Source organism: Aythya fuligula, chromosome 21, assembly GCF_009819795.1.
Source record: "Aythya fuligula isolate bAytFul2 chromosome 21, bAytFul2.pri, whole genome shotgun sequence".
NCBI classification, from domain to species: Eukaryota; Metazoa; Chordata; class Aves; order Anseriformes; family Anatidae; genus Aythya; species Aythya fuligula.
In genome coordinates, this window is record NC_045579.1 from 1,021,603 (window position 1) to 1,040,320 (window position 18,718).

General features: G+C 56.4%; 1 protein-coding gene across 2 annotated transcripts in view; it reads right to left on the bottom strand.

The window, feature by feature from the left end:
* Window positions 1-830: 830 nt before the first annotated feature.
* Window positions 831-18,718, bottom strand: part of FBXO42 (F-box protein 42) — a 48,791-nt gene continuing 30,903 nt past the window's right edge. For both annotated transcript variants that reach the window (XM_032201495.1, XM_032201494.1), the window contains exons 5-10: window positions 7,893-8,046; window positions 6,780-6,890; window positions 6,054-6,150; window positions 4,918-4,974; window positions 4,346-4,462; window positions 831-4,180 (exon numbers count right to left, since the gene is read on the bottom strand). In XM_032201495.1, coding sequence (XP_032057386.1) covers window positions 3,080-4,180; window positions 4,346-4,462; window positions 4,918-4,974; window positions 6,054-6,150; window positions 6,780-6,890; window positions 7,893-8,046 — 1,637 coding nt within the window. In that variant the 3' untranslated portion in view covers window positions 831-3,079. The remainder of the gene's footprint in view (window positions 4,181-4,345; window positions 4,463-4,917; window positions 4,975-6,053; window positions 6,151-6,779; window positions 6,891-7,892; window positions 8,047-18,718) is intronic.

Consider the following 18,718-nt stretch of genomic DNA (forward strand, 5'->3'; position numbering starts at 1 on the left):
ATGCCGGGAGCTATCGGTTATAGGGGCACTGCCCTATAGGCTATAGGAACCCCAGAGCTATGGGTTATAGGGGCCCAGCCCTATGGGATATAGGAAGCACAGGGCTATGGGTTATAGGGACACTGCCCTATAGGCTAGAGGATGCCCAGAGCTATGGGTTATAGGGGCACTGCCCTGTGGGACATAGGAACCCCAGAGCTATGGGTTATAGGGGCACTGCCCTGTGGGATATAGGAACCCCAGAACTATGGGTTATGAGGGCACAGCCTTATAGGATATAAGAACCCCAGAGCTATGGGTTATAGGGGCACAGCCCTATAGGCTATAGGAAGCACAGAGCTATGGGATATAGGGACAAAGCCCTGTGGCATATAGGATGCCCAGAGCTATGGGTTATAGGGGCACTGCCTTATAGGCTATAGGAACCCCAGAGCTATGGGTTATAGGGACATAGTCCTATAAGCTATAGGAAGCACAGAGCTGTAGGTTGGGGGTTCAGCCCTATGGGACCCCCAGCCCTCCGTGTCGCAGCAGTGCAGCCCCACAGGTCATGGGGTGCCCCAACCCCGTTGGCTATGGGGTCCCCACCCCACAGCCTGCGGGACACCCCAAAGCTGCAGGTAACGGGTGAAGCACCCCCCCCACGGGAGCGGTGTGTGTCCCCAGCCCTGCCTTGCTGCCAGCCAGGAGCCCCAAAAGCTGCCCTTTTCACCCCAAACTGTCAGGGCGCACAGCAGGAGCATCCCTCCGCGGCGCGGCCACCCGCACACCCCAAGCACAGGCGGCAGCCCGTCCGTTTCTTCAGTTTTTATTTGTTAAACTGCTAAAAATTCATCCAGGAAGGGGGAAAAACATAAAAAAAAAATAAATGTACACAGATTTAAATATCACCGAAATCACTTCGCGTTCCTACGCGCGGCCGAGCCTCCAGCGCCGGGGGGACCTGAGTGGCGGGGGGACCTCACAGCACCAGCGCCGCCGGGGAAAACGGGGCCGTTTCCGAGGAATTTATCATTTCCGAGGAATTTATCGCAAGAACATGCCTTCCTGTGACGCGCAGGGAGGGGAGGGCGGTTTTGGGGCCGGTTGGGGGGGATTTAGGGCTGGTGGAGGACGCAGGGCGCAGGCGGCACGAGGACTGATGGCCCCTCATGGGGACACCCCGAGCTCGCAGCCGGCGGCCCCAAATTCCTGCTGGGTTTCGCTCCGGGGCGATGCCAGGACATGCAGGCGGGGGGGAACACGCCGGACACCGCGGTGGGCGCTCCCGAGGCGCGGGGATTTCAGCAGGGGTCTGTCTACAAACGGAGCACCCAGGGCACCGTCCTGCCCCGGGCCCTGCCCCAGCCCCAAGTGGCTCACGGATAAATCCCCTTTTATCGGGGCGGGGGGATTTTGGTAGAAAACATCCAGCCCTGAGCCCTCCCGGGGACGCGGCTCTGACGAGCCAAAGCCAGCAAAGCTCGGTGGGGACAGAGAAGGACGGGGACCACGTCATGGCACTGCCGGCGGGCCGGGCGGCGGTTTGGGGCGAGTTTCCTACTTTTCAGCTATTTCGGGCGCTGGGTGAGAGATGCCGGCGGTTGCCAGCCCTGGGCCGGAGCTGGGCACGCGCTGTTGACCAAAACTGAGCAGAATCTGCCCATTTCCACCCCCCACATCTCAAGCTGGAAAGAAAGGAAGGAAGGAAGGAAGTTTGTCCCAGACGGACACACAGGTTCAATCCATTTGGATTTTTCTTTGTTTTAATCTTTGCGGAAGGAGGCACATGCAAAGATGATTTTGTTACTGCTATCAAGGCTAATGCCGGCCCACCCTGCCGCTCACATGCTCCAGTTTACCAATATTCATCGTTTTGGCTGGAAAAAAAGCGTTCCCAGGCTATGAGGTGCTGCTTCAGCGGGCGCAGAAAAGCTGTGTACGTGTTTGGGCCGTTCACGGACATGGAATCCCCGAGCCTAAAGGGGAACAGGCAGCCCAATCTCTGTTTTGGTGGCGCAACATGATTTTGGGAGTAAACCATTTTCTGCTGTGGGATCCAGAACGATGCTGAACCCCCTACACAGCAGTCGGAGATGTCAGACGGTGAAATCGGGTCGGGATCTCGCAGGAACCACCCCCACCCCAAAAATTTCTGAGATTCGGACCCGGTTTCAGCACGTCCTCAGAGCACGGCACGGAGCCGGGGCAGAGCAGGGAGGCTCCATCTCCGCCGAGGCGCACGGGGGGACAGCAGCAACCTCGTGGCCAGCGCCGTGCCCCTGCTGCGAGCGTTCCCAAACACGTACCCACTGCGCCGGCCGGGATCACACAGCGCCACAGATCCAGCACCGAGGCTGCCAGGCAAGGAGGAGAGGGCTGCGAAAGCGAGTCCTGCCCAGCCGATTCTCAACTTTTTTTTTTTTTTGGCATTTCAACGTAAACTGTCCTTTCTTCCTTCTTACGGTCCTGCATGGAGGACAGGAATGAGACTGTCAGGCCAAAGGGGTGAGAGGCAAAAAAGGCATCGTGTTTGTTTGGAGCAAAGGTCACAACTTGCAGTGCTGGAAGGTTCCTGTTCAGGTATTGCTGTTATGTTCCTTACAGAGCCATACTCGAAGCATGGGAGCAATCAGTGCACACGAGCTAACAGCCTCCTGTCTGCAGGTATTGAGCTGGTTCTTACTGAAACCGCTGCTACTCGTGTTCCACAAAGAGTTTCAGAGATACGAGGCCTCTTAAACCCCTGGAAGAGGAAAAAAAACAAAACAAAACACAAAAAAAAACTCAAGAGGCTACGGGATGGCAGGCTTCCCGCCTGCTCACCCTAAATCCTTGGCCTAGGTCACAGCAGAGAGCTCCTGCGTGAGCACAGCAACGTGGATCCTATGGGCAGGGAGCTCCCTCCCTGCTTGTAAACACGATTCGCTTAACTGGGGTCTTACTGGGAACGGGCGGGCAGCACTGGAGGTTTGCTTGGACTTTATTGGTTTGTTGTGCCCTAATTCACAGTTTGAGTGCCTGCGCGACAGACTTAGAAAGGAGAGGGAGAGCCCCGGGGAGGGAGGGGAGGTGGTGGTGGTGCACAGCTCGGGCCACATTATCTCTTTGCTCGCACAAAGTACAAGGCATTTGTTTTGGGATAGTACTTCACGTTCTGTTTCTTGTCCATGAGGCCGCCGAATATGATCAGCTCCCCTCGGCCCTGCACCACCGTGTGCAGGCTGGTCTCGGGCGGCCCCACCACGGAGCTGCTATTGAACACTTTCCATTTGACTCGTCCCTTCTCCTTGGTATCTTTAATGTCCAGCACGTACATCTGCATGGGCTTGCAGTTCATGCTCTGGTACAACGGCTTCCCCACGTTGAGGGACTGCGGAGGGTGGTGGCCCAGGCGGCGGGCGATGGGCGGCAGGGAATGGCCCTCGCCTTGGGCAGAGCCCGGCCGCGCCTCCGCACCCGCGCCCTGGCTGCCCGGGGACCCCGGCGAAGCCACGAGGGGAGGGCTGAGGGCGGCAGAAGCCGAGGCGCCCTTGGAGGACAGGGCTTTGACGGCCTCCAAGCTCCTGCGGAGCGCGCCGGGCGAGACAGCCCCCGGCAGGGAGCCGGTGACGTGGGGCGGCGTGTGGATGCCGTTGGTCTGCTCGGGGGGGTTCCTGGTGCCGGCGCCGAGCGTCCTGCTGTCCGCACCGTCCGTCTGGCAGACGACGGGAGCCGGTTTCTGCTCCCAGCTCAGGTCGAGGGACCCCAAGCGCAGGTCTCTCTGCTCCGGCAGCGACCCCCGCCTCGGCGCCAGGGCGAGCCCGACTTTCAGCTCGCAGCCTTCAGCAGCTCCGGGCGTGCCGGGCGACACCACCTGCACGGGGCTGTCCAAGGAGGCGCCGCCGGCCGCAGCGGCTCCGGGCGATAAGCTGCCCCCGTTGAGCACGGGCGAGCTGTCGCCTCTGGCCGGGGAGAGGCTGCCCTCCCGCGATCCCGAGGGCGTCTGCCGCTGCGCTCTGGGCCGCAGGGTGCCCCAGCGGCCGTTGACGCAGGGAGCCTCGTCCGTGTTCCTGACGGGAGACTGGGAGCGGTACTCCCGCGTTTCGGGCACCAGGGCGGGCGGCGTGGCGCTGATGGGAGAGGGGCGAGAGTTCAAGCTGGGGCTGAGCGGGGCTCTCCCGCTGGGAGCCTGGCTGAAGACCACGACGCACTGTCCCACCTGGAGGAGGGGAGAGGAGGGGACGCGTTACAGCTGCAGGGCGGCCCTTCGAGCTCTGGGGAAGGAACTGGGGCAAAAAGGCAGGGGTTTGGGGCATCCTGGGCAAAGGCCTGCAGGGGGTAAGACGGACCAGAGACCCCGCTGCCTCCGTCCCAAGCCACTCACCCGGCAGGCAGGATGGCACCACAGCTCCGGGGCTCCGTGGTCTTCGTTCTCCACCTTGAGCGGCTGCCACGTCCAGGGGTTCGCGTGCATGTGCAGCAGCCAGGCGTCTTTGAACAGCTGTGAAGAGAAGTGTGACAGATGCAGGAGAGCAGCTTGCTGCCAGGGTCATCCCATCGGGGGCAGAAACGGAGCTGTGCTGCTGCCTCGCTGCTGCAGACAGAGGGACAGTGAGCTGACTGGGATCTGAGCACCCAGGGGTCCTGCACCCTACTGTGGCCATGGACAAGTCCCTCCATCCACGCCTGCTGTCCCAGCACAAAACCAGGGACAATTCCTCCAGTTAACCTCAATGAGCTGCTCAGATAGCTCCCGGGGTGGTTTTTGTTAATGAAAGGCAGCTCCAGCAGAAGTAACAACTTCTTTGGGACGTCTACACCGTGAGCTCTAGTTTGCAGGACAAAAAAATGCCCCCCAGGTCACGCGCAGAGCCCCCCGCTGCCCAAGCCAGCACCCAGGGCTCACAGGTACAGGATGCCTGTTGCTTGTGCCCCTGCTCCCCGCAGGATACTTACTGCGTTGGGACCACCACAGCCACCAAGGATTAAAATGGTTTCGTCATCGATTACAATCTGTGGGGGCAAAGAAGAGCGTTTCAGAGCAGGAAGGATGCAGAGCCGTCCCTTGTGCTCTCGGCAAGGCCTCTGTGTGCAGAGCCGGGTTACAGCTTCTCAGCAGCACAGACACTGCTGAATTTTGTCTGCCTGGGGATGAGGAGTGGAGCCAGGATGGAAAGCCGGTTTTGCTGGGCCCAGGGCAAAGCAGGATGCAGAGTTCGCCCCGCTGCCTTGTCCCAAACGGCTCATAAGCCGGTCCCTTTTACAGAGGAGAGCAGTTACCGTCCCTGAGGCTGAGCAAACATCAGAGGATGCAATGCTCCTCTTCCCAAAAAGGGTGAAAGGACCACCTGGGAGGCTGCAGGCTTACAGCAACGCGTGTTAGATGCTCACGGTGGGCAACCAGTCCCCCCCCTCCCTTTCTTTGGATGAGGAGAAAGCCACTCCCATGCACGACGTGATCTCTTTGGGGTGCTTCCATCCAGCTGAGGCCAGTCAGGCACTAGGCACCCCTGAGTGTCCTCCTGGGGACTGTGAAGGGGGGGCAGGACTGCCAGCTGCAACAGACGCCTGTGTTGAGCCCGGTGACTCCCACAAGCTCCCTGCCCCAGGCAGGCACTAAAACAGGCACCACCGGAGCCATGCACTCAGCGGGTGCAATCTATAGTCACCTGAACCAAGGATCAGGAGACCGGAGCAATTAAAGGGGCCCCAAGCAAAACCAACATGTGATAACACCTAATTGATTGTAAACGCCACGGGGCTTGATAGCTGTTTCTCCTCTGATGGGTAAAACAGCAATTTGTTTTCTAGAAATGCTCATTACGGTTCTGAGTCATGTGCAAGACACAGCACAGTATCTACCGGAGCGCTGGGGAGATTAAAAGTGCAATCTCACAGAACAGCTGGCTAGAGAAAACAAGGGCCTGGCGGGCAAAAGACTGCAAAGGTAACTCAGAAATTGGGCACTAGTTTTCAGACGACCCACAGAGAGCTGCCTGGAAGCTGGAAATTCAGCTGTGCCTGGTTTCTCTCTGGTTTATCTTTGGCAGTGCATGCTGCCGTGGAGCTGAGTCAGTGAAGGAGTGCATCACCTGAGACTGGCCACCTCGCGGGTGAGGGCTGGGCCCAGAAATGTTTGGCTTGGACCAAGCCCACTGCTCGAGATCCAGCACCCAGACGTCGTTGCTCCTGCGGGGATGAGAGAAGAAACACTGAGCCACAGGTACAGCCACTCAGCTCAAGTCCCAAACAAGCACCCGGCTGCAGCGTGCCTGGTTCCTGACGGTACAACCAGGCCCTCAGGGGCTTCAAAATGCTGATTCAGGGTGGAGGTTTTATCACAGAATCGTTTTTCTGCAGGCTGGCGCCTCGAGGGAATTTGCCCTGGGCAGTGAAAGGTGCAGCAAGCCAGCAGGCAGACCCCGCAGCGGGCCGGCAGCGAGCACCAGCCCAGCAGTGCGCGAGGGCAGGCAGGGTGAGCAGCCGGGATGATCTCAGACTCCTCCGATCAACACACGGATCTGCACCCGCATGTGACCTTCCCACACGCCTCACCTCCTCTCAGCTGCCCCAGTTCAGGGCACTGCTCTGAGCGGCGCTGAGTCACGCTGCGCTGCGCGGACAGCCCTGGCGGCACGCTTATCTGCGGCCCGGGCAGCACCGAGCTGCTGGTGCCGACTGCTGCAGAGGGGTCCTGCTGAAAAGGGTCTCACAGCCCAGCCCCTCGGAGGTTTCTTTCTGAACTGCTACCCCACGACCACCACAACACACCCCTTGCTCGCAGGAGAACTCCTCAGACGCCTTCTCTCCACACTTACATTTGCCGAGATCCCAGCGAGCCTCCGAAGACGATCATTTTGTCTTCGATGACACAGGAGGAGTGTCCTGCCATGGGAGGGGGGCCGTGGGTGGTCACGATGCAGTTCCACCTGGGGGAACAGGGAGAAAAGACATTCAGCACCAGGGCAGAAAGGATGGTCCTGGATGAATGGCAAAATGAAAAATCCCACAGGCCAGCAAAGTCCTCGAGAAAGCATTACAGAGGAAAACCTCAGGGAAAACCGACAAAGATCCAAATAATAACGAAACTAATTAGAAATACTAATGTGCTCAACATTTTTAAAACATGACAAAGTCACAAGACCAAGTTGGAAATATCGCCCCTTTCAATTAAGTTTGCCCTGAATTATTTCCAACGCAGTTTAATTACAGTGTTCTAACGACACTGCCCAAAGTGCATCGGGTAATTGACACTTTTGATGATTAAAAGTTCTCAATGAAAGAGGAGCAAGAACCTTCGCTGCTTTGATACAGCATTTGCTCCTTTCTCACACAAGCATCAGTGAGAAAGTGTGGTCTAAAATCAGCTGGATGCTGCTTAAAGGAAAAATTCCTGCCACCTCCTCGCTCGCTGCTGGAGCTGCAGAGGCAGAAAGCTTTCTGCAGCAGCACAGACCCCTGCTTTATCGCCTTTCCCCTGAATTTTGGATCACCACCACCAAAAAGTGAAACCTCCAGGAGCTAAGGCTTTCTCCCTTACTTTCCCCAGGACGACCTCGAGCTCGCAGCCAGATGAGTTACGCGCTGGGAATATTCGCACCCAGATTTCTGCCCGCCCCGAAGATGTTCCAAAGAGCACTGGGGTGGTGCTGGCAGCCTTTTGGTAAAACAGCAACACGGAAGCGAGCACCACCCAGGAGGTGTCAGACAGCAGTGCGTGCGAGTCTCTGGGCCCAAGCAGCGATGCCTTGCCTGCTCTTTGTTTGAAAGGGAGCCTCGCAGACACGCCGGGATCAGCCACACCTTGGCACCCCCTGTCCCTGCCAGCCAGTCCCGGCGGGCCTGCGGAGACACCTCGGGCAGCGCTCGGGCACTGCAGACACTTGTTCCAGGGATCAAAGCCCGTGCTTCGAATCCAGAGGTTCTCTTACCAGTTTTTGGAGGGCGAGTATGTGTGGATTTCGTCGAAGAACCTCTCTGGCTGGTGCAGAGGGTAGGGGCTCGGTCGCGTCCACCCGCCGAACAGCACGAGCAGGTCCTTGTAGACCACCAGCGTGGCGCCAGCCTTGGGAGAGGGGTACGAACCTGGGCAGGGACAGGAAGGGGGACGGTTAGGAAACCAGGCTCCAACACAGCCATCAAACCCTACAGGAATTTTACCAAAGCGAGGTGACGCGGAGGCTCCACCTTTGAAAAAAAAGCAGCAAAGAAGGCAAAATTAGAGTTGGGAGCCTGGGAAGAAAACTACTGCCAATTTGTGTCACTGTAATTAGTAGGAGCCTGAAAGCACATTTCATGTATGGCAAAACATCTGTCAGTCACTGGCAGGAAATTACTAGCTTTCTAACATATCCCTTTAAATTATTGCTTTAGCACTGAATAAAAGCAATAATTACCTCCAAATACCTACTAACTTCTCCCCAAGGACGGAGTGAGAATGAATACTAATTCTAACACATCCGGCGTTGCTCGTGGCGGATCGCTGGGGAGCTCAGAGGCGGCGGCAGGAACCCAATCCCGTTTTCTCAAAGCGGCACAATCAAACCCCGAGCGCTTTGCTGCGGGAGCTGACAGCCCCTCCCCGAGTTCACACAAGGCAGCGCTCCTCCAAAAAATCACCGAGGGACTTTCACCCAGCCGGCTGGAGGCTTGAAGGCTTTGCTCAAGCCAGGCACCTCCCGAGCAGGACTGCTACGTGCAAAAGCAAGACGCGGCCTCTCGCTGCTGCGATGCTCTGTGCTCAGAACACAGATCCCGAGGGTTTTCCCAGTATGCAGCAAGGCACTGATCTCACCTTCTGCCCACACATTTTCAGCTGACCCCGAATGTGTCACCCAAAGCAGGGCTGTGCGGGACCAGGGGCAACCCAAGGGCAAGGCTGCACACGTGGCTGTAGGAGCACCGGCACCCTCTCCAAAAGGCTGAGATAACAAAGCAACTGCTCTTCTCTGATGTCCTAATAGGACCAGGAGAAGCATTTTTAGCAGGTAATGACATGCAGCACCAAGCCTATTTTTAAAAGAAACCAGAGCAGCTATTTTAAGGTGTTGCAGCTGAGAAAAGCAATCCGATTGTGATGGGTTCCAGGTGGTGGGTGGTAAGAGCCAAGCCAAAAAGCAACCCCCAGCCAAGCACAAAGAGGCTGAGGGGCTTTGCTGCCACCTTTCTCTAGGGACAAAGCAGGTTTTGGTGCTGCTCTCAGGTGCTGCAGCTATGGGGGAAGAGGGGAATAATCCTGTTCAGGAAACAATTGTTTTGCTAGGACAGGTACACGGCATGGCCAGGACTGTACCCAACATCTCCTTAAAGTCTGAGGGGCCACGAGAGGGTCATGTTTGGTTACTTTTTGTTCCCAGTCAAATTCCAGACTTCCAGTTTTCCTGGCTGTGTACAATTCGTTAATCCACACCAGCAGGTTTCCAACCCAAGTATTTCCTTGGCAGAGCCTGAAAGTCGCTCTCCCAGGCTTGGCATGGCAAGCCAATTGCCAGCAAAGTTTCTACCTGACTTGTAGAGAACAAGCTGGCTGTCTGCGTGTTCCCTTACCCACCACTCTGCTTATCCGCCCAGGACATCACAAGACAGCACGGGGGCACGCAGCAGGTCGGTGTGAGGGTCTGTCTGCAGCAGGGACACCAGTGAGATGCAAAAAGTGCTGGTTTTAAACTGGGACAGGAGTTGGTGTTAAACAGACGGCTTGGCTAGAATTGTTCCCGTGCAGGTTGGGCTGGGGTTGGAGGGACAGCCCGGCACCCTGCTCAGGAAGGTCTGGGCTGCCGGGCAGTGGGAAATGCCCCCTGCCTCCTGCTGCAACCTGAAGGCCAGCCCCTGCCCCAGACACCGAGACGGTTCCCAAAGGAGCCAACAACAGCCATGTAAACAGCCCAAGGCAGAGGCCAGCCCCGGTTTTTCAGGAAGCTTTGCCTATTATCGGACGCTGCGCGGGTGTAAACGAAGGCAGAGTTTCGTTCTGCTAGGCAGGAAAAAATCTGAATTTCACAAGCCAGAGGAAGAGCTGGCCTCTCGGAGCCTCTTCCCGTGCGGTGAGCAGGCGGCCGCGGCGTGCTCGGGGCTTCAAAGGGTCGGGCACTGCGGGGCGGCGTCCGCCCGGCTCGGGAGCGATGTCCTGGGGCCAGCCATGAACTCTGCTCCGCGGGTGGAGTGTGCTGAAATGGGGGAAATGTCGCAGCACGAGGTGGCTCTCTGCGAGGTTGCTGTGCTCAGTGCCTGTCCTATAAAGGCGGCTCAACTGCATTGATCTGCGCTCGGCCAGAAACGTGCACGAGGGTGGCTGCAGCCTGGAGAGGGAATATTGGAGCATTAACACCGCTTCCTTATTGCTAAGGCAGGGCACAAAAGCCATGGCAGGATAAAAATGTTTGCAACATGACCACGCACGGGCACGGACTGCAAACCCGACTGCCCCAGCAGCTGTCGGAGGTCTCCAAGTAAACCCCGCTGAGCTTTGTAGCAACAGTGGATGCTGCTCAAAGCCGAGGCTTGTAGTTTGGGGTTTAAAATGGTACAAAAGCAGCTTTGGTAGAAGTTTGTGTCTGAGCACAGCTCCGTGCCAGCTCGCTGCCACCTTCCCACCAAGCCCAGGAAGGGCAGGAGCACCTCGAGGGGTGCAGCACCGGGAAAGGCGGCGAGGAGGAGGATGGGGAGGAAGAAAAAGAGGAGGAGGAGGAGGGGGAGGAGGGGGTGGTGGCGGCAGAGGCGCCGCAGCCTTTGTGACTTCAGGTCTCAAGTATGCGGAGCGCGGAGCCAGGTACGGCACCAGCAACATCAAAGGGACACGGCTCCGCTTCCCGGGGCCCCGCAGCTCAAAGTCCGAGCTTCAGAGGCCGGCCGGGCGGCGGCTCAAAGGCTGCCCGCAAGGATCCGACAGGAGGGCTTCCTCCTCTCGGGGCTGTCACGACCTGCTCGGAGCGCTCTGCTATTACACTTGCAAATGAAACGGCCTCTGTGCCTTGCCGCGGACCGAAGTACAGCAGCGCCTGCAGAAGGGCATCGTTTGCTAATTGCACCCGCTCCGACGGCCTCCTTTCCTTGGTGGGCGCAGAGGGCCCTTCCTCGCCGAGCACGAAACGTGCTTCCAAGCTCCGCACCCCGGTAACACCACCGAGCCCTCTATCAGATTATCTTTCCTTGGGGATAAAAACCCAAGCACGCAGAGGGTGCAGCGCAACTAACTGCTTCTGAACATAGAGGGGAACATCTCTCTACAGCTGACGCTGTTTATTCCGTGGAGATGAGGAGTTAAAAGCCAGTCGAGCTATTTTTTTCCAGCTGATGGATTTTCCTGGCTCACAAAGCAGATACATACTTTTCAAAAACAAACAAACAAAAAAGATCTCTGGCTTCCGTGGACGTGTGGAAGAGAAACGCCAGCCTCTGATCGCTTCTGACACGAGCTCTGAACGCCACCTATTTATGATATGTCCTTATAAGCATTTTTTAAAGCCCATTTATTCAGCCCTCTAATGCCACTGGAGCAGCACGCGCAGAGATCAGCAGCCACAAAAGAAAAACCTCACTCCAGGGGCACGCTAACATGAATTTCCAGACCAGCCTTTTACCGAAGTCAGGCACAGCCCTGAGCAACTCCAGAAACGGGGCACATAACAAACATCAAGCGGAGCTTAAAAGGCGAAAATAAAAACGCAGGGAAAAGCTGCTGGGTGCCTGCTGGGACGGGATCGCAGAGATGAAAGAATTGGTTCAGAGCAGCATCAGATGGGGAAATACTGCAGGAGAGGGGATGGAGTGCAGCCAGGCGTTCGCACCGTCTCCGGGGTGAGGGGAAGACATGGAAGGAGCTCTCGGGTGCTATGAGGGAGAGAAATTTTGTGGGAATTTTCTTTGGGCAGGCTCAGCTTTCTGGAGTGATGGGAGAAGTGCTCCTAGCGATGGCTGGGGGCCGTTGCTGCCGGGCCCGATGGATTTCTCAAGCAGCCCTGGCTCCAGCAAGAGGATGCTCTGCTCCATGGGCTCCAGCGAGCCGATCGCAGTCATCCCGAGCTGATTCACTTTCCAAGCAGTGACGGGATAAACAAACACAGGCCCAGAGCCGAGTTTCCAATTTCAAAGGGCGAGCTGAGAAATTAAAGCAGGCTCGTCCAGCAGCCAGGGCACTCACCGCGAAGGAAGCCAAGCCCCAGGTTCAGAAGCCGCCCACGGCCCGCGCAGAAAGCCGGGGAGCAGGGAGCAGGCCCAGGGCAGGCTCGGGGGCTCGCAGCTGCAGCAGCACCACGGGCAGCACGGCCACAGCCACAGAACGGGGAAAAACCCTCCTCTGGAACCTGGCCTCGCCTCGCCAGCAAGCTGCATTTGTTCAACAAATTACATCCCATTACACGGATGCACTTAATCTCGCAGGGACGTTATCAGTGGAATGTATTACTCCCAGGGAAAGAGCCAGGGAGATGCTGGGCTCCAGCAGCCAGATACGGAAGGCGACCTCTGCCAGCAACCTGGCGTTTCCCGAGCTTTTTGCAGCTCTGCAAAGTCACGGTGTTTCAGCAGAACGAAACGCTGCGCGGGCTTTTGCTCCAAGGAGTTTGTGCTGTGCTTACAGAGAACTGCAAAGAATCGGTCAAAAGCAAATTGCTTGTTAGAAGGGGAGAAGCAGAGGCCACCCGGCTGCCAGGCTCCTGGCAGGAATGAGGGGCAGGGGGCTGGAAGGGCAGCTCACACTCACTGCGCTCACACCACTTGGGCAGCTCCTGCTCTCCCCGACGGCTTTTTGGGGTTGCAGCCTCCCGGCGGGCAGCAGCTGCCCCGATGCTCAGCCTGGGTTCCCTGGCCCGGCTTTCAGGCCAGCAGACTTAAAGGAACCAAATGGTGAGCCCCAATCTGGAAACCTCATCCGCCCCGGTGCGTTATCTACCACGGCCCAGGCACAACCCCGACCACGCTCGTGCGGAGTGGCTTTGTCCTGCCGCCGGGAAGGTCGCGTTTTGCCTTGCTCAGCGTATCCTGAAACTTGTCTGACAGCATGAAATCCCCAAATCTTTCTCCCTCTATGGGAAGGGAAACCAGAGAAGGAAAAAATCCCCTGGCTTCACGGTCCAGCCCGGATTTTTCCGTAGTAGTCTGCAGATCTGCCCGAAAGCTTTTCCCCAGCGGTGTGCTGAGCGAGACAACGAGGAGCCTACGGGCAGAGGAGCAGCACCCCAGGCAATCCCAGCCTCAGCACCACGACTGGGAGATGCCAACGGAGCCCCCCGATGAGAAAAGCAGGCACCTCGGTGGCACACCTCACACTGGCTCTCTCCAGAAGTCGAACCACAGCACTCAGGACTCGCTGTAACGCAGCGCTCAGCTGCCCCGCATCCAGCATCTGACTTTCACCTGTTTTTGTCCCGTTTAAAACAAGGCACCGGGATTAGGGACGTTTTCAAGACCAGCTTTGACTGGGGCTGCTAAACCTTAAAGCTTTTAAGAGCCAGGAAAGTATCATTTTCCCTTACCAAAGCCACATGTGACTTAGTGTTCCCTACAATCTGGGTTCAAAAAAATTCCTTTCTTTTGCCAGGAAGCATTAAATGAGAACAGAGATCTGTGCCACAGAGAGGACTTCAGCTTCGCAGAGCGTTGTAGAGTTCAAGAAAAATTGAACAGGATCTGAGTCGCCTTCCCAACAGGCACAGCCTGCCTCAATCAAAGCCTCTGCAGGCACCCGTGTCTGCTGCCTGCTCAGTTCGCGTGGGGGGAAGAAATCCGTGCACCTCTGCAGAACGAGCGGAGGTTTTCTGCAAGAATATAAAATTCAGGGTACAGAACCGACTCGCCCTTGACGCTTAGGGCAGCTGTCACACAGCAAAGACTCGGCTGAGCTCTCAGTGTTGAATTTCCACCCGACACCAGCAAAGGCTCGGGGCGTTGAATTGAAGGTCCAGCGTCCCGCAGCCTTTCCCGGGCAGGCAGAAGTCAGAAAGCCCCATCAGTCACCTCCAGGCTTTTGCAATGTCACAGTCATCTTTTTGCCCCGGAAATTCTCACGCAGCCCAACTTTAGTGTCCACAACGCTGTTTAAAAGGAGAGGCAGTGCCCTGTGAACCCTGTGCAACAGGATTACTGAGTCACCCTTTGCTAGCATTAGTCAGAAACGTCCTTACACAGCAACGGCAGTGTTGGGCAAACGGCAACAAGATAAGGGTGCCAGAACACCCCGGGGCTTTGCCCCTTATCTCTTAATAGCTGAAAACAAGGATGCAATTTCTGCACCGTGCAATTTCTGCTGCAATTTCTGCACCCTGCCCAGCACACAGCGGTGCAGGAGGGGTTTTTGTTGGTGCCTATCCTGGCTGGGAACATTTCTCACGGCGCTGTCACCGGCAGCGTCACTCCCAGGTGCCGAGTGCTGCTCACGGTGAGGTCACCCCCATCCTCTTTGCAACCTCACCGGGTTTTGGGAAATGCAAAGCTGGCCGTGCCGTAAATGGTAGCGCTGTTGCAAGCTCCCTTTCCCTCCAGGTGGGTGGGATCAGAATGACAACGAGCCATCCACCTTTCTCTGTTTTATTACGTGTTTTTCCCCCGCCTCAGTGATACTGCACCCTGCAGACTTTCCAAGTGATTTGAGTAACAGTCCGACGTCCTACACAAAACTGCTCTGATGCTAATTAAAGAGCTCAGCCGTCAGAGGGAGAAAGGGCTGATCAGCTCCTGCTACTCGTCTTCCCTCAAGGAGGCAAACGGAGGAATGGAAATTGCTGTATCAGACTACGATGTGGTAATAACAGTAATTGTAGGGAAGGGACTGAAGTATGTGTGGGTTTGCAGAGGAGCGTGTGCTGAGCTCCACACTTTTCACTCAAGTCACGCTCCCAGTTAGCTCCCGTTTCATTGCCACAACAGGAGGGACATGGCAGGGCAATTTCAGAGGTCTGAGAACCCCTTCCAGCCCCACACAAAATTACTGGTGTTTCAGGAAATGGCTGCTGTGCAATTTGGTGAGGTTACAGCTACCAAGAGGCTAAAAAACCTCAACCATCCCTCTCCTTTAAGGAGCATCCTGTGTGCACAGTCAGAGAAGCCTCCCCAAAACAAGCACAAACAGCTCAGCGTCAGGAGGAGCCGGGCTATGCTCACTTCAGAACTGTGGCTGCAAAGAAAATGCAAGTACTTACTGAAAACCTGGCCCTGGGATCCTGACTTGCCTCTTCTCCTGTGTGCCGCACCCGAGCATGACCACAGTGGGTAGGGAGAGAAGGCACCTGCACAGGCCAGGGGTGCCTACTGCAGGTCCCCAGACACCACACTCAGCGCTCAGTGCACCTCTTTGCATCTGCCTTTTCACCTGCTCCTCCCGTGCTCACTGTCTCCCCGGTTTTTGTTTTCAGGCTGATCTCCAAAAGCCATCGGTGTCTGCACCGTGCTTTGTTCACACGAGGAGCGCACTTTTCTCCCTTGTTCCAGTAATTCCAGCGCTTAATGCCAAACTTGCTAAATATTTCATGCAAGGAATAAATACTAATCCTTGGACTGCAGACAAGCATGATCTAGTGCTTTGTCATTCCACGTGCCTACCGGATTTAAGAAGAGATTTTTTAAAGCACGCATTTTTGTGAAAGATGTAGAATCGGGTTATGAGGCGTGAGCATTTTGAGTTCTGTCTGAAAGCACCTCGTACCAGCGCCTGTACACACCAGGAAGTCACTACTGCGTGTTCAATCTTGAGTATTACCTATGTGACCTCATGGATGGGGCCATCAAGGCACAGGCACAGGCACAGCAGCACGCCCTGCGAGGAGCTCTTGCCGATAGGTGTCAGCACAGCCTGCCCGAAGCCTCGCAAGCAGGACCTTCCCCAAGTCTCCTCCGAGCTCCTTCCCAGCCCACAGGATTTATTTCCCTTGTCGTAAATCCATCCAGGTAGCAGGGTTTTGAAATAAAAGCCCCAAACGGAGCTGTGCCTGTTACCTGCACCACTTGCAAGGGCAGCGCCCCCAATTTCGGCACCAACCTTCAGAAGGAGCAGGTTCAGGCTCTCAGCTTTCTGCCTGTGCAATGCTTTGATTCTATCAGAGGCAGCACCGCGCTGAGCACTGCTACACATGGCTGCTGCACCTGCTGGCATTTTTAAACCTTCTTTCCAGATGAGAGAAGAAAATGAGATTTCACAAATGCCTTGGCTGCTCTCACAGCCTCCCACCAGCTTGCAAATACCTTGGCTCAAGTCAACCACATTCGGGTGAGCAAACGTCCCGCAGAAATTAAATTCTCTGCAGTTCTGTGAAATCAAGAATCAGGAAGAAGTCCCCTGCACAGAGGCTGTCACAGCTTTTACCCAGTGTGTTAACACCCCGAATACCTGTGTAGCAAAAAAAACTCTTCCAAAATCAGCCTTAACTTCTGCTTATGGAAACACCAGTTTGAAAAATGACAGGCCTGTGCTTTCGAGGCCATTAAAAAGCAAAGCACTCTCCAAGCGCTTGCTTTCACAAGTGGTGGAATGAGTATTTCTAAATGGAGATTTATCTGCAAAATTTCAAGAGGATGTGCTCAAAATTTCACCCAAATCTCAGACATACGAGGCACTCAGAAGCTCCCAAACTCGTTGGGAACTACCGGGTGCCCAGCACCATTAACACGGCCGGGCTACGGATCTGTCTATATAAGGCCTCCTGGCATCGGGAACCTATTTTTGCAGATCGTGGTCATCTTATTTACCAACAGGGCCACAAATAGTTTTCCCCAGTTTGGCACAACAGGCTCGTCAGCAATATTTTCAGATGGCCCCGAGTCACACGTAAAATGAGAGCGTGTAACCTGCGGCGCTGAAAAGCAGCACGCACCCCTCGATAGCCCCCGTCCCTGCGCGGGGCTCCCTCTGTGCACTGCTCGGGGAAAACGGGGACCAGAGAGGCTAAAAATGCCCTGCACAGGCCCTGGAGGCTGATGAAGGAAGTAGTGGGAAAAATTCCTCCGCTAATGTCTGGAGGGATCTGCGCCCGGGGACCTCCTCTCTCTGAGTCTAAATCCGACGGGGTTAAAGCAACAAACTATTTGTCAAGCCTTTACGCCAGACCCGCGCCGACAATGCCCTCGGAGGGGTCTGTTTTCTGGCCCGTGCTTCTGGGGAAAAAAATGAGCGAGTGCTCCCAGAGATAAAAGATAAGAAACTGAATACAAGGAAGGACCGAGGGAGGGAACGAGCAGACCTGCAGGTTCGGCTGTCCTCACGGCACCGCGCGGCTCCCAGGGCATTGGGAGAGGCCTCGCTGCCCCGTGGGCGGTGTGTTGGAGGGGTCTGGGGGCTCCTTTCTCGTCTGCATCCACATTTCGGTTAGCCAGGGGCATGCAGATCAGCCAAGGACCAAAACAAAAGGGCTCCTCCCTGCAAAACGTTTCTAGAGAGACAAATGCTGTCCAGGTGGGTTTTAAGCCCTGATTTTTAAACTGCTCTCCCTCTCGTCAGCATTTACCCAGGAGACAGTGTTAAAAAATAATAATTTCTTACCATGTCTATCGCTCTGTTCTGCACACAGGCTTGCTGCTGTTACTGTGACAGGGTTGCCAGCTCCAATTCGGGCAAACACTCCTGGGAAACTCAATTCCAGCACGCTTGAGCACAGCACTGGGCACAGAGCAGCAGCTCCTGGCTTGCCGGGTATCTTATCCCGGACACGAGCAAGAAGGGGAGGCAGCCAGCGAGCCGTGGAGCGCAGCAGGGACGGGCAAGGAAAACCATCTCCTGGAGGGCTCCCTGCTGCGGCACACCCAGGTGCTGCCAGGACTGCCTTGGCTGCAGCCTGCGGGGAGCCCCAGGCCCTCCACGTCTGAGATCTCCATGAAAGACCTGGCGTGTGATGGACTGAAGCCTAGCCCTGTGCTTGACGGGGATGGGCAGATGCTTGGGAGCTCCTCTGCCTCCCTCTGCTTCTGCACCAGCACGCAGCTGGCACTTCCCTGGCAGTTCAGGGCCTGCAGGAGAACCTCAAGTCCCTGGGCCAGTCCTAAGGCGAGAGGAGAACCAGACCTGCTTACAACACCCGTTTCCCTTTGAACCACTTCTGTGCCGTGCTCCTCCATCCCGTTTTCCCCCTGTGAAAGCCCCCAAGCTCCAGCCCACTGTTTATTCCTACCACGTCAGGCCCAGCTGTCAGACACAGGACAGGAGGGCAAAGCAGCTGTCCCCGCAGAGCTGACACCGCAGGAGATGCGCTGATGGATGCAGGCTAGCTGTCACGGCGAGGATCCCATGGCAGGGACTGCTTTCCCGAGCTGTGCACACAGACAGCAACGTGCTGAACTCCCAGGACAGCAGGATGGATGCAGTGCACTGAGAGCAGGAATCAGAAGGCAGATATTGCCCGGCGTTCTGGCCTGCTGACACAAAGCCAGCTTTATGCTGCGTGGTGAGGGTCTGACACCGGGGCAGGATCTGCCATGAGCAAGCTCAGCACCCCCTCAGGCAGAGGCAGCGCCTGCACGGGCAACAAGAGCCAGCCCCGAGCCCTGGGCCCGTTCCCAGCTCCTTCACTGCGCCTGCCACCTGCCTCTGGCACCGCATTCCTGCACTGCTGCACGCAACAATGATGGAGAAGCGACAGCAGCAGTGGCCCTGAGAACAAGGCGAGGACGGGATCCTGATTGTACCTTCCTAACAGGCTCTGCCCCCCATCCTCAAGCCATAAGGAGGATGTAGGAACGAGGTTATGGGGTGATTTCATGAACTCTGTGGCAATTATGGTGGTGTTCCCATAACTGCAGTGCACGGAAGCGCTGTGGGCACCCAGCCCGTGCACAC